The sequence below is a fragment of the Narcine bancroftii genome, chromosome 14 (assembly GCF_036971445.1).
Source record: "Narcine bancroftii isolate sNarBan1 chromosome 14, sNarBan1.hap1, whole genome shotgun sequence".
Taxonomy (NCBI): Eukaryota; Metazoa; Chordata; class Chondrichthyes; order Torpediniformes; family Narcinidae; genus Narcine; species Narcine bancroftii.
The window spans coordinates 43,700,776-43,715,201 of record NC_091482.1 but is presented as its reverse complement, the minus strand read 5'-3'; the positions used below and the strand labels follow the sequence as shown (position 1 = coordinate 43,715,201).

The window sequence follows — 14,426 nt, the reverse complement described above, 5'->3', positions numbered from 1 at the left end:
GATTTTCATTTAATTTAAATGATCCAGCCTCTTCTTCATCAGGATGACCTGTCACAAAAAAAAGTCAAAAGGAATTTTTATCACTTTGGGTGACAGATGGGAAAATTAGTCAGAGTTTGTAGCCGTGTGCTACTCGAAAGAAGACACACAGACGTAGTATAGTCAGGTTAAACTCTGAGTATTATTAGGGCTCAAGCCCAACTTTTATACTTACACTGTACCCGCCGTGGCCTCCCTTGTCTGATGTCACAACGTGCATTACAGAAGCAGGTTTCCCACGCGCAGATACTTTTCTGCATAACAATGCCCTTCTTCCCCATGCGCTGTCCCTGTCTGTTGGCTGCACAGCAAGGTCAGTGCCATTTTGGGGTTGCTGGCCTTTATGGTATGAATTCTCCCGGGACCACCAGTAGAGTTCTGTAGACGAATTCAGCTGAAGAGGTGTTGAGGTCCTCCTTGCGTGCCCTTGCTAGCTCGTCTACCCAGTTGGGTACTTGGAGTCTGGTCATGAGCGCGGTTTTGAGGTGCCTGTGTAAGTGTTCCACCAACCCATTGGACTGCGGGTGGTAGGCTGTTGTGTGATGCAGCTGGGCAGCGTACAAGCTGGCGAGGTCGGTCCACAGACTGGCGGTGAACTGGGCCCCTCTGTTAGATGTGATGTGGGATGGTAACCCAAACTGTGCCACCCAGGACGAGATGAGGGCCCTGGTGCACGAGGCACTCAACGTGTCTGCCAGCGGGACTGCTTCTGGCCACCTGGTGAAGCAGTCGACCGTCGTGAACAGATAGCGGAAACCCTGGAATATTGGAAAGGGTCTTACTATATCCACGTGGGTGTGGTCGAACCTTTGTTCTGCGGGCTCAGAGTGCTGAGGTGGGGGTCTTGGTGTGCTGCTATACCTTGGTTGTTTGGCACTGAGTGCACGCCTTTGCCCACCCGCTGACGTGTTTCTGCAATCCATGCCACATGTATTCAAAAGCCACCACCTGGACTATGGTCCTGATGAATGGGTGAGCCAGTCCATGAATGGAGTCAAAAACCTGTAGTCTTCAAGCTGCTGGTGCGATGAGTCTGACCTGACTGTTGGCCACGTTGCACAAGAGGGTGGTGTTACCTGTGCCTATTGGGATGTCCTGGAGCTGCACCCCATATGGCAGTCCTGTATTGGGCCATCTCCCAGTCTTTCTGCTGCATCTCCGCCAGTGCCACAAAGTCCACTCCCCTTGATAGCGCGTGGATACTTTGACTGGACAGTGCGTTGGCCTCCATGTTGTCCTTGGTGGAGATGTGCCTTACATCTGTGGTGTACTCTGGGATGTAAGACAGGTGTCATTGCTGACAGGCCGACCAGGGGTCTGAGATCTTAGCTAAGGTGAAAGTCAGGGGCTTGTGGTCTGAAAGCCGTGAAGGACCTGCGCTCTAGGAAGTACCTGAAGTGGCAGATGGCTAAGTACAGCATCAGTAGCTCTCTGTCGAAAGCTCTGTACTTCAGTTCTGGAGGCTGCAGATGTTTGCTTCCTTTGATTTGCTACTTCAGAACTCCGCCGATCCCCATTCCTGAGGCATCCACCGTCAGGGCCATTGGAGCGTCTGACCTGGGATGTGCCAGGAGAGCAGAGTCCACCAGTGCTTCCTTGGCCTTCACAAAGGCTTCCGCTGACTCATCTCAGGTGATGTCCTTCGCCTTGCCCGCCTTCTGGGCGAACAAGGGCCGCATGATCCGGGCAGCAGAGGGGATGAACCTGTGGTAGAAGTTGATCATCTCCATGAACTCCTGTAGTCCCTTGGTTGTGCTGGGCCTAGGAAATTTCTGGATGGCCTCCACTTTGCTGGGTAGTGATGTGGCTCCTTCCCTGGTTATCCTGTGGCCCAGAAAGACGATGGCCTCCAATCTGAACTGGAATTTGGCTGGGTTGATCATCAAGCCAAACTCGCTCATTCAGGTGCAGAGGAGGTCGAGGTGCGCCATATGCTCCTGTTGGTTCCTGCTCGCCACCAGGATGTCGTCCAGGTACATGAAGGTGGCATCCAAGTCTTGGTCCACTGCATCCTTGAGTCGCTGGAAGGTCTGTCTGGCGTTCTTTAGCCCGAACAGCATTTGGAGGAATTCGAAGAGGCCGAAAGGGGTGATGATGGTGGTCTTGGGGATATCATCAGGGTGTACCGGGATCTGATGATATTCCCGCACGAAGATCACCTTGAAGAAGATCCTTGCCCCATGCAGGTTAGCCACAAAGTCCTGGATATGTGGCACGGGGTATCGATCCAGTGTTGCGGCCTCGTTGAGCCGGCAGTGGTTGCCACATGGTCTCCAGCCCCAGTTGCTTTGGGTACCACGTGCAGGGGAGAAGCCCATGGGCTGTCCGATCGCCTTACGATGCCGAGCACCTCCAGCTTCCTGAATTCCTCCTTCGCCAACTGGAGCTTCTCTAAAGGAAGGCATCTTGCCCTTGCAAGGAGCTGCAGGCCCTGGGTCAGGATGTGGTGCTATACTCCATGTCGGGTCATCACCGTGGTGAATTGGGGGGGTGAGCACTGCGGGGAACTTGGCCAGGACCCTGGCGTACTTGTTGTCTGATCTCTGTACAGAGTCCAGGTGGAGTTCTGGGAGCATGGGGTCTCTGAGGGGGAAGGTTTGAAAAGTCTTGGCATCAACCAATCTCCTTCCTTTGAGGTCCACTAGCAGGCTGTGGGTGTGCAGGAAGTCTACCCTGAGGAGCGGTTGTTCCACTGCGACCAGCCTGAACACCCACGAGAAGAGGGTGCCTTCCACCTGCAGTTGGGCCTTGAGGGTACCATAGGTTCGAATCGTGCTGTTGTTAGCAGCCCATAGCTTGGGGCCCGACTGCCTGTTCCTGGAGTCCTGTCCAGAATGCAGAATGCTGCAGAATGCTGACCGCTGCTCCTGTGTCTACAAGGAAGCATCATCCAGACTAGCAGTCCAAAATGTATAGGAGGCTGTCTTGGTGGCCAGCCGTCATGGTCATTAGTGACGGCTGGCCCTGGTGTTAACCCTGAAACATACCGGCGTGCACCGGTGGGCTTTGGCACCCATTTCTGGTGGTAGAAACACCACTGGTTGTCTGGATCGCCTCCAGATGATGTAGGGCTCGTGTTTGCCCAGGAGGACCAGCATCTTGTTCATGAAGGCTGACGAGGGCCTGTTCCCTAGCCCGTCCAGGTGAAGCAAACGTGCCTCTCTCTCACGCCGTGAGAGCCCAAAGGTCTTGATCAGCAAGTCCTTGAAGGCGGTGTATTTGCCTTCTAATGGGGGCTCCTGGATGAAGTTGGCCACTCGGCCTGCTGTGCACTGGTCCAGGGCACTCACCACGTAGTAATACTGTTATCTGCGTGATCTAGAACTGTACATCAGCCTGGTCAAACCACACGCGTGGTTGATTCGTCCAGAAGGTCAGGAGCTTAAGAGTGACCACGTTGACTGCTGCCTGTTCTCTCATCACTGGGTTTAAATGCTGTCTAAACCGTTGGGGTCACCAATTGTAGCTATGTGTTACTCGAAAGAAGACACACACATTTAGTGTAGTCAGGTTAAGCTCTGAGTTTTATAAAGGTATTTATAAGTATTTAAGTATTTATACTTATAAGTTTTATGAGTATTTATACTTGCACTATTCCCACCGTGGCCCCCCCCTTGGCTGACGTCACAACATGCATAACAAAAGCAGATTTCCCGCATACGGGGATTTTTCTTCATAACAATATCCTTCTTCCCCGTGTGCTGTACCTGTCTGTTGGCTGCGCAGCAAGGCCAATGCCATTTTGGGGTCGCTCAGGCTGAGGGATTTTTAAACAGCTCACGCAAGTACAACTCTGCAGTTTACATCAACTCTGGAGTTTTAAACAGCTCCAGCAGGTATAATGCCAGCAGCAGACCCACAAATCAAGTAAAGAAGACCCAACCATGTGGACACGGGGGCTACAGGTCAAGCTGAGACACCAGGACCTGAGGCTTCTGCTCCCTACCATCCTCCTGGCCAACATATAGGGAGACATCATGGAGTGCTGCTTGATGTGTTTTGTGGAAATGTGGCTAAACGTGGATGTTCCAGACATGGCACTGCAACCCAAGAGCCACACCCTCCATTGAGTTGGTCGTATTCCGGTGTCTGGAAAAACCAGAGGAGGTGGCGTTTGTGTCATCATCAATTCATCGTGGTGCACAGATGAGAAGGATATGTCCCAGTCCTGCTTCCCTGGCCTGGAGCATCTGGTGATCTAGTGTGGCCCATTCTACCTGCTAAGGGAGTTCACTGCCATCTTTCTGGTCGCTGTGCACATTCCACCCCAGGCTAACATCAGGTGGGCACTGGAGGGACTGAGCACTGTGATCAACAGCCATGAGGCAGCACATCCTGATGCCTTCCTGATCATTGAGTGGGGGACTTCAATCAGGCCAACCTGAAGAAGTCTCTGACAAGCTACCATCAACACGCCACATACGAGATCAGGGAACCAACACATTCGATCACTGCTACACCACCATGAAAAATGCACACCGAGCCATACCATGACTGCACTTCAGCAAGTCTGATCATCTGGCTGTACTTCTACTCCCGGTATACAAGTAGAGACTGAAGACCACAGAACCAGTGGTGAAGATTTGGTCGAGGGAAGCAGAGGAGCATCTGCAGGACTGCATTGAATCAGTGGACTGGAACATATTCAAGAACTCATCCATAGACTTAAATTAATAAGCAGCAGGTATCACTAACTTTATCAAAACCTGCATGGATGAGTGTATGGCCATTCCCAACCAGAAGCCCTGGATGAATCAGAGAATCTGCAACCTGCTGAGGGCAAGAACAAGGGTGTTTTAGGCCGGGGATCGAGATCTTTACAAGAAGTCCAGGTATGACCTGCGGAAGGCCATCTCTGAACCAAAGTGGCAATTCTGGAGGAAACTGGAGACAGAGACAGATACCCGCCAGCTTTGGCAGGGAGTGCAAACATTACAGCCTACAAAGGGAAGGCGAATGCTACAGATGGCTGCGATGCTTCATTACCCAATGATCTGAACACCTTCTATGCCCACTTTAAGAGCCAAACAATGCCTACTAGAATCCCTGAAAAGGCTGAGGACCCTGTCAGAACATGTCAGAACATCATTCAAGAGGGTGAATCCTCAGAAGGCGACAGGCCCTGTTGGCATACCTGGTAGGGTACTGAAAATCTCCGCCATCCAACTATCTAGAGTGTTCACGGATATTTTCAGCCTCTCACTGTGGCGGTCAGAGGTTCCCACCAGCTTCAAAAGGGCATCAATCATCCCGGTTCCCAAGAAGAGTAGCGTGGGCTGCCTCAACGACTACGCCCAGTAGCACTGACTTCTACTGTGATGAAATGCTTAAAGCGGCTGGTCATGGCCAGAATTAACACATACCTAAGTAAAGATCTGGACCCGCTGCAATTTGCCTATCATCACAGTCGCTTCACAGCAGATGCAATATTGCTGGTTCTCCACTCAGCTCTGGATCACCTCAAAAACAGCAATTCAAATATACAGCTGCTCTTCATCGACGACAGCTCAGCCTTCAATACCATTATTCCCTCAGTGCTGGTCAAGAAGCTCCAAACTCTATGCCTCCCCCACCACCCTGTAACTGGATCCTTGACTTTTTCATTGGAAGACCACAGTCAGTATGAATTGGAAAGAACGTCTCCTCTTCACTGATCATCAACACAGACACACCCCAAGGATGCATGCTTAGCCCATTGCTCTAATCATGACTTAGCCATACAAGACTGTGTGGCTAAGACAAAGTTCCAATGCTACCTACAAGTTTGCCGATGACACCACAGTTGTCTGCAGAATCACAAACGGCAATGAGGAAGTGTACAGGAGGGAGATAGATCAGCTTATTGAGTGGTGTAACGACAACAACCTTGTGCTCAATGTCAGCAAAACCAAGAAGATGATTGTGGACATCGGGAATACGACCCAGTCCTCATTGGGGACTCAAAGTGGAGAGGATCAAGAACTTCATATTCCTGGGTGTGAACATTCCAAGTATCTGTCCTGTACCCTCCACGTTGATGCAATCACAAAGAAGGCTCACCAGCTTTGTGAGGTGTCTGAGGTGGTTCGGTATGTCACTGAAGACTCTCATAAACATTTACAGGTGCACTGGGAAGAGCATTCTGGCTGGTTGCATCTCTGGAGGTGCCAACTCTCAGGACAAGAATAACTCCAGAGGGTTGTTAACTCAACTTGTGACATCACAGGCATCAGACTTCACTCCCATCAAGGACATCTACATGAGGCGGTGTCTTAAAAAAGCAGCCTCCATCCTCAAAGACCCCCAGCACCCATGCCATGCTCTTTTCATTCTGCTACCATTGGGGGAAAAAGGTACAGGAGCCTAAAGACAAGCTCTCAGCAGCACAAGGACAGCTTCTTCCCCACTGCCATCAGATTCCTGAATATTCAATGAATCAAAGACACTGCCTTACTTTTTTATTATTTAATTTATTTTTTATAGTAATGTTGTAAGATGGTTATAATATGAATGTTTGCACTATATGATGCTCCCACAAAACATTGAATTTTATGACTTGCTCATGACAATAAATTCTGATTCAGATGTGCTAAAGCCACATATGCAAATTACCTTAGGTTCTGGGAACTGCATTAGAAGGACATGCTCATCCAACAATTGCCTTGATTCTAATACAAGTTTCTAGGCGTAATTTCTGCAGTAAGAATTCCTGAGGAAATTAAATGAATCCTTCAAAAGGCAATGCTTTCAACTGTGCATCTCGTCATCAAATAACAGCTCAGCTTGGTGATGTAGTCTCAGAGAATGCTGGGCCCATAACCTTCCTACTTGGGCAACCGTGCCACCGTCGAAGCAAGAATAAATCCCACATGTCAAACTATATGTCACTCTCCAGTTTTCCCGTGGTCATTTTCTCTAATTAATTGAAATCTCCCAATGATTAAACTCTTTTACTGCTTTTTATGATTTGACATTTTCTCTTCCTTTTGCTGATGTCGTTGCCCACGTAGCTAGTGGTAATTTCCACACAGAATTTGAGTGTTCCAGTGATCTTGTCCACACATGTGCATGTCAGATAAAGGAAGATCAGCTCTGTAGACCTTGAAGATCAAGTTGCCAATCAACTGGACTTTTGCAAAGTTATGCCACTTTGATGCTAAAAACACACAATGCTGGAGAAGCTCAACAGAACAAGCTGTGTTCTTTATGTACCAAAAGTAAAAATACATTACCAATGTTTCAGACTTGAGCCCTTCCTTCATCAAGGTATGGAAAAATGTTGGCAGGCATCTGAGCAAAAAAGTAAAGAGGAGAGGTGTGGTCGCAAAGACAGGAGGAGAAGGAAGGGAGGGGACAGCAACGATCAAGGAGAGGAGGAATGGCTAGATAGAGGGAGGGAGGAGAATTGGAAAGGAAGAGGGAGGGGAAAGAGGTGAGCAGGTTAGCAGAAACCAGAAAAGTCAATGTTAATGCCATCTGGCTGGAGAGTGCCCAGATAGGAAATCAAGTATTGTTCCTCCAATTTGCAGTGGTCTTAGTGGGATAAGGCCATGGACAGACATGTTTTTGCTTCAACCACAGTGACTACAGATTTTCTTGTTTATTACTTTGATGGTCCCTGGCTTCCCAATCAGAGATTCCAGGGTAGCAATATTTCTGATGGGACAGAGATGGATGTGAAAGAGATGGGGGAATTGTATTATTGATTTGGACAATTGTCATGGCTGCACTAAAAGAGGACATCCTATGAATCCCCTATTGTTTATTGATTTGTTTTATTTCTATCCCTATAGGATTTATGATAATAAGTATTATTTTAACTTGGTCTTGAACATTGATTTTCTGTGTGCACATCAGTTTGTTTGCACTTCTTTCTTTATATTCTCTCTCCTGTATTTGTATCGTTTCTTGAGTACTGAGTTTTGCACTACCGATTAAGTAGAAATTCTGCCTGGCCCTCAGAAAAAAGAATCTCTGGGTAGTCTAAGATGTCATGTATGCACTCTAACAATAAATCTCTGAGCAATTGTAAATTTTTAAGAATCTTGGTGCATGTGTACATTGTATGACAAACCCGTTATTCCCTCAACAATTTCTACAGATGCTCCATTGAAAGTCTGCATGGTATGGGAATACCTAAGACTGCAAGAAACTGGAGAGAGATGTGAATGCAACACAAATTCCTCCTCTCTATAAACTCTATCTATTCTTCCCTGGCTTTGGAAAAGCAGCCAGCATATCATCCCACTTGACCACTGTCCCAGCAGGAAGATGACTTAGCAATGTGAGATCTCGCACTACCCGATTCAAACACACTTTCTTTCCCAGCTTTATCTGACTCCTGAATGAAACCTGTGCTTCGATTTGCTCTGTGCGAACGGATCTCCTTTTGTAACTCTGCCTCTACTGTTTTACCTGCTGCACTATGCATTGACTAGCTGGACGGCAAGCCAAACAAATTTTCTCATTATACTCCATAAATTTGACAATAAACTTGAACTTAATAAGCAGAAGAGCCTGTTCTGGAATGGTTTTCACTTTGAATAGCCATCCTGTTTAATGATCTGCCTGTTATAAATGTATGGGGTGAGGGAATGTTTTTTTCTATGAAGTCATAATTAATTGGAGGGAGATATCACTTTATTTAGAGTTGTTTTCCTTTTGTTGGTCCAAGAAGATCTGATTAACTGTTCTGCAGTAACCTGTAAGTCGGAATATCATGTTTGTTGACACGATGGATTTTCTTTTTTTAGCAAGCTGTTTGCATCAGGAGATTATCTTGCAGCTATTAATGCTTATAACTTGGGAATAAGACTGAATAACAAACTTCCCATTTTATACCTGAATCGGGCTGCAACCCACCTCAAGCTACGAAATCTGCACAAAGCCCTTGAAGACTGTTCCAAGGTAAGTACCTCATCAGTTCCCAAAAAATGTCAAAATTCTGCTTTTATTTACATTTAGAACCTTCTATTACAACTCAGTTGTTGATTTTTGGATTGGTCACAAAAACCATAGATTTTGAATTATTTTCCCCTTTTTTACTTTTACTTTTTTGCTAATGCAACACATTTGGAAAGGCATGGGGTCTGGTGAGACCACACTTGGAATATTGCATTCCGTTCTGGTCACCTCATTACAGGAAGGGTGTGGATCCCTGGAGAGTTTTGAGAGAAATGTTACCTGGATTGGAGAATGTGTCTTATGAAGCAAGAGTAACAGAGCTAGGGGTTTTCCTATTGGAGAGAAGGAGGATGAGGAGTGATTACAAGATTAAAAGAGGCACAAATAGGTGGACAGCCAGCACCATCTTCCTGGATCGACAGTAGCAAATACCAGAGCTTATCTGTACAAGGTGAGGGGAGGAAAGTTTAAGAAGACATCAAGGGCACTTTTTTGTTAGACAATAGACAATAGGAGCTGGAGTAGGCCCTTTGGCCCGTCGAGCCAGCACCGCCATTTTACAGATCATGGCTGATCACTACCATCAGTACCCCTTTCCAGCCTTATCCCCATAACCCTTAACTCCTTTGCCCACTAGAGTCTTATCTAACTCTCTTTTGAACATAATCAGCGAATCTGCCTCTACCACCCTCTGTGGCAGAGCATTCCACAGATTCACACTTCTCTGGGTAAAAAAATGTTTTCTCATCTCCGTCCTAAAGGGCCTACCCTGTATTCTTAAACTATGCCCTCTAGTCCTCGTCTCCCCCATCATTGGGAACAAGTAATCCGACTTCACCCTGTCTATCCCCCTGATAATTTTGTATACCTCAATCATGTCCCCACTCATCCACAAAGATGGTGGTTACCTGGAATGCATTGCTAGGGGTGGTGGTACAGGCTGTTAGAATATGGACATTTAAAAGACTTAGACAAGCACATAGATGTAAGAAAAATAGAGGGTTATGAGTGTGAGGGAAGGTTTAATTGATTGAGTAGGTTTATATAGATCAGCACCACATTGTGGGCCGAAGGGCTTGTCCAGTGCTGTGATGTTATGTACTACTCTACTCTCAAAATGTATAAACTTGGAAAATGTTGCAGAATTTGTGGAACTTTATATGTTTCTAAATTCTAACATTTCCTTTAATTTTTGAAAGACAGCAGTTTGTCCTTTTCTTTAGGCACTTGATTTGTTAACTCCTGCAGTTCCAGACAATGCTGATAGCAGACTGAAGGCTCATGTCAGAAGAGGGGCTGCATTTTGTGAGCTGGAATTGTATGTGGAGGGTAAGATCTTTTCATATTTAAGTGTACTGGATTTGTGGTAACCTGTACCGTGCCTTCCATAATGTTTGGGACAAATACACTTTTTTCCTTTATTTTCTCCCATGCACCACAGTTTTAAATTTGAAATGTGATTAAAGTGCACATTCCATATTTTATTCAAGGCTATTTGTTTACATTTTGGTTTGACTATGTAAAAATTACAGCATTTTACATACTTAGTTCCCCCATTTCAGGACTCCATAATGTTTGGGACATTTGGGTTCACGTGCTTGTGATTACTCAGGTATAAGAGAGCTTGGCTTGGTTCTCTGCTTTTGATCACCTTTGGAGTCTATTGTTGCTATTTTTCAACATAAGGACCAGAGCTGTGCCAGTGAAAGTCCAAAAAGCCATTATGAGGCTGAAAAACAAGAATAAAACAGTAAGAGACATCAACCAAATCTTAGGATTACCAAAATCAACAATTTGGAACATCATTAAGAAGAAAGAGCATACTGGTGAGCTCAGTAATCGCAAAGAATTGGTATATCAAGGAAAACCCCCACTGTTAATGACAGAAGGATCCTCATCATAATGAAGAAAATTCCCAAAAGTATGTCTGACTGATCAGAAACACTCTTCGGGTGGCAGGTTTAATATATCAATGACTACTGTCTGCAGAAAACTTCATGAAGAAAAATACAGAGGCTACACTGTAAGATGCAAACCATGACAAAGGTGGTATGCTTTGGATGTTGGGCAGTTCCTTTATGCCTCCATACTTTGCACTTGCCATAACTCTGATACAGGTTAATCTTGGTCTCATCTGTCTGCAAGACTATTTTCCAGAATTCTGCAAGCTCTTTTACATATTTCTTGGCAAACTGTAATCTGGAGTCCTTTCTGTGGTTTGTATCTTGCAGTGTAGCCTCTATTTCTTTTCATGAAGCCTCTGCAGACAGTAGTCATTGATATATCCACGCCTGCCTCCTGAAGAGTGTTTCTGATCTGTCAGACATGCTTGGGGATTTTTCTTCATTATAAGAATTCTTCTGTTATCAACAGTGGACATCTTCCTTGGAATACCAGTCCCTTTGTGATTACTGAGCTCACCAGTACAGTCTTCTTAATAATGTTTCAAACTGTTGATTTTGGTAATCCTAAGGTTTGGGTGATGTCTCTTACTGTTTTTTTTTCAGCCTCATAATGTTTGACATTCATTGGCATAACTCTGGTCCTTATGTTGAAAAATGGCAACGACAGACCCCAAAGGTGATCAAAAGCTTAGAAGCAAGCCAAGCTCTCTTATACCTGCACCAGTGATGCAATTAAACAGACCTGAGTACATACTGTTACAGAGTTCTTTGTGTATTGGCCTATGTGTTGTGTGGTTTTGTGTTGAAAAGTGACAGTTTGCCTTAGAGAGCCAAGGTGAAGGTGGACTGCTGAGAGAGTGGGAGACGGACTGAGCATGTGCAGAAAATGATCTAGAAATTTCTGGACTTGGACTATAAACCACCCCTGGGGGTGCTGTGGAGTGGAAGGAGGCCCAGAGCATGAGTCATAGTCTGGAGGACAGTTTAGAATGTTGGGATTTCAAAAAGGGATGAACATTCCGAAGGCAGCCAGAAGGATCCGGACCAAGCCAGTGGTTCCTCTCTCTGCAGCAACACAAGGCAACTTCGAATCTTGTGCTCTCTCTGTCTCTCAAAGGTCTTTTGGCTTCAGTTTACCAAACAAACTGAATTTTGTTTATGATCTTCGCTTCGGTTGAGATCATAGTTTTGTGTCTTTTTTTCTGTGGGCTGGTTGGATATATAACTTAGACTTTAATTACATGTTATATTTAGGCTGGGGAATTTATTAGTTTTACACCGTTATAGAAATACGCATAGTCACTAGAGGGCCTTGTTATAAAAGGATTGATTTTGAATTAAAGTTTGAAGGTGAATTTTTGTTAATAAAGTAATTGTTCATCTTTACCCCTGTGTGATCTGCCGCCTTTGTGGTTGCTGGTTTGATCTTGTAACAACATAAACACCTGTTAAGCCATATGTCCCAAACATTATGGTGCCCTGAAATGAAGGGACTCTATATAAAATATGCTGCAATTTTTACATGGTCAAACTAAAATGTATACAATTAACCTGAATGTTTTCTTTAATCACATGTGAATTGTTTGATTACAAATTTAAAACTGTGGAGCACAGGAGCAAATAAAGGGTGTCTTTGTCCCAAACATTATGGAGGGCGCTGTATATTATAAATACTGATATTTTAGAAATTTAGATGAACGTGTTCCCTTTTCCACAATCTTTCCTTTCCTGAAAGTAGTATTGTAAGTTGTGAGGACCCAAGTTTGTTCCTGTCATCGATCTTTAATATCGTTATTGAGTGTCATTGGGAACACATCCACAAACATAACAATCTGTAGTTTCTCATTGAACTAGACCTATTACGCTAATTATTATTTCCTCATCTTGACCTGAGAAGACTCAAGCCATTTCTTGCCATTCACTTCAGGCTTTGCAACCCAGTCCACTAGTGATTCAAGCTGGACACTTACTGCTGGTTCACTTTTACAATGCAGTTGTTTTTATTTAGTAAATACTTTAATTTATGCTTTGGCAGGTCTTCAAGATTATGAAGCAGCACTTAAGATTGACCCATGCAACAGAGCAATACAAGCTGATGCAGAGAAGATACGGCAAGTGATTCAGGGAGTTCCTGCTGATCCCTGAAATCCATCTGAAGAATGTCAGATGTATTTCCATCTTTCACACTTTTGTTAAGACCTGTAGGAAATTCATCAGAAGCAGCATGCAATCCAGATCCTCAATCCAAACGAGGTGTCTTCATCTTTTCTTTGCATTAAGGTGCCATAACCTTCAAATTAGAAGTTTGCATGAGTTATTAGTACTGTTCTACTTACCTTTCTCTGTGAAGTAAAGTTGAATGCTTTCTGGGTTTATGAAAGTATATGTGACTGAGGAGAGGGATGGAGATGTAATTCTGTTCTTTCACCTAAAGAAGATTGTGTCTTACTATGTTATTACCAAAACAATTGTCAGGAATACTACATTGCTTCACATTCAGATTCTTCATACAATTCAGGTCTTAAATAGGACTCTCTACCATTGAAAGGATTGTTGATAATGATATGAATCTTACTATAATCATTAGTTCAGCACATTTTAGGAGCAAGTTAGAGACCAGGGTTTGATCCTGACTTGTCTGAGGCATTTACAAATTCTCCCAGTTCCCACTCTAGATTCTGGTGTTCTGTTTGCCTCCCACATCCCAAAAATAGGCAGGTTGTTAAGTTAAATGGATGTTGGAAATGAGGGATAGTATCTTAGAATGGGGGGAGAGAAATGTCGGGAGAATACGTTTGGGTGGGATCAGTATAAATGGGTGTCTGATGGTTGGCATAGGCCCTGTGGCCTGTTTCTGTGCAAAACTCTGTAATCTAAAGCTGTATCGTTTTCCACTCAAGCAGAGGGATCATTTTGGCTGCATGGTTAACATGTCGAAGATGTGCTTTTTCCATTTGCAAATTTATGAAATATGTTCATCAGGTTTTGGAATATTTTCTTTTGATATTTTACTAACCAAGGCTTTGAGTGAATCAAAATATATATATATATATATATAGGGACAGTCAATTGGTGTTGTTTATAATCACCATGTTCTTTAACAAATAAATGAATAAGGGAATTAACCTGTCTGGAATAAAGCAGCTGTTAAGGAGAATCCTGAAATATCAAGTGAATGTTAATATTAAAACAAATATAAAACTCCAGGATAGAAAAGAGGAAACAGGCAACCAGGTTTTTACTACAGTAAACCAGAAGAGAAAAACATTGAGGATAAAAAGCTGAAGCTGGAACAAGCATCTGTGCCCTTCGCTTAACAAAATGATCAGGCCTTGCTTTTAAAAGAACATAATAAATGTTACCAGGAACGGAAAATAGACTTCACAAAAAAGTCCAAGGTCTAGACTGCAGTATTTTATTTAAAAATTTGTTGAATTGAATCTACCAAATATCACGTTTAGATATTTTTGCAATGAACTATGATAATTCATGGTAATGTAATTAGCCTAGTTAAATGTATATTGCACTTGAGAAATTCTGATGCCTTGAAGTAGAATTGTCTCAAAAAACTGATCACCAACTGTATTTGAGCTGGATTTC

At 44.3% G+C, this 14,426-nt stretch overlaps 1 protein-coding gene across 1 annotated transcript in view; it reads left to right on the top strand.

Annotated features, from left to right (window-relative positions):
- Positions 1 to 13,983, top strand: part of dnaaf4 (dynein axonemal assembly factor 4) — a 53,817-nt gene extending 39,834 nt beyond the window's left edge. The window contains exons 7-9 of the mRNA XM_069910281.1: positions 8,772 to 8,925; positions 10,146 to 10,251; positions 12,862 to 13,983. Of these exons, the coding sequence (XP_069766382.1) occupies positions 8,772 to 8,925; positions 10,146 to 10,251; positions 12,862 to 12,971 (370 nt within the window). The 3' untranslated portion in view covers positions 12,972 to 13,983. The remainder of the gene's footprint in view (positions 1 to 8,771; positions 8,926 to 10,145; positions 10,252 to 12,861) is intronic.
- The last annotated feature ends 443 nt before the right edge of the window (positions 13,984 to 14,426 follow it).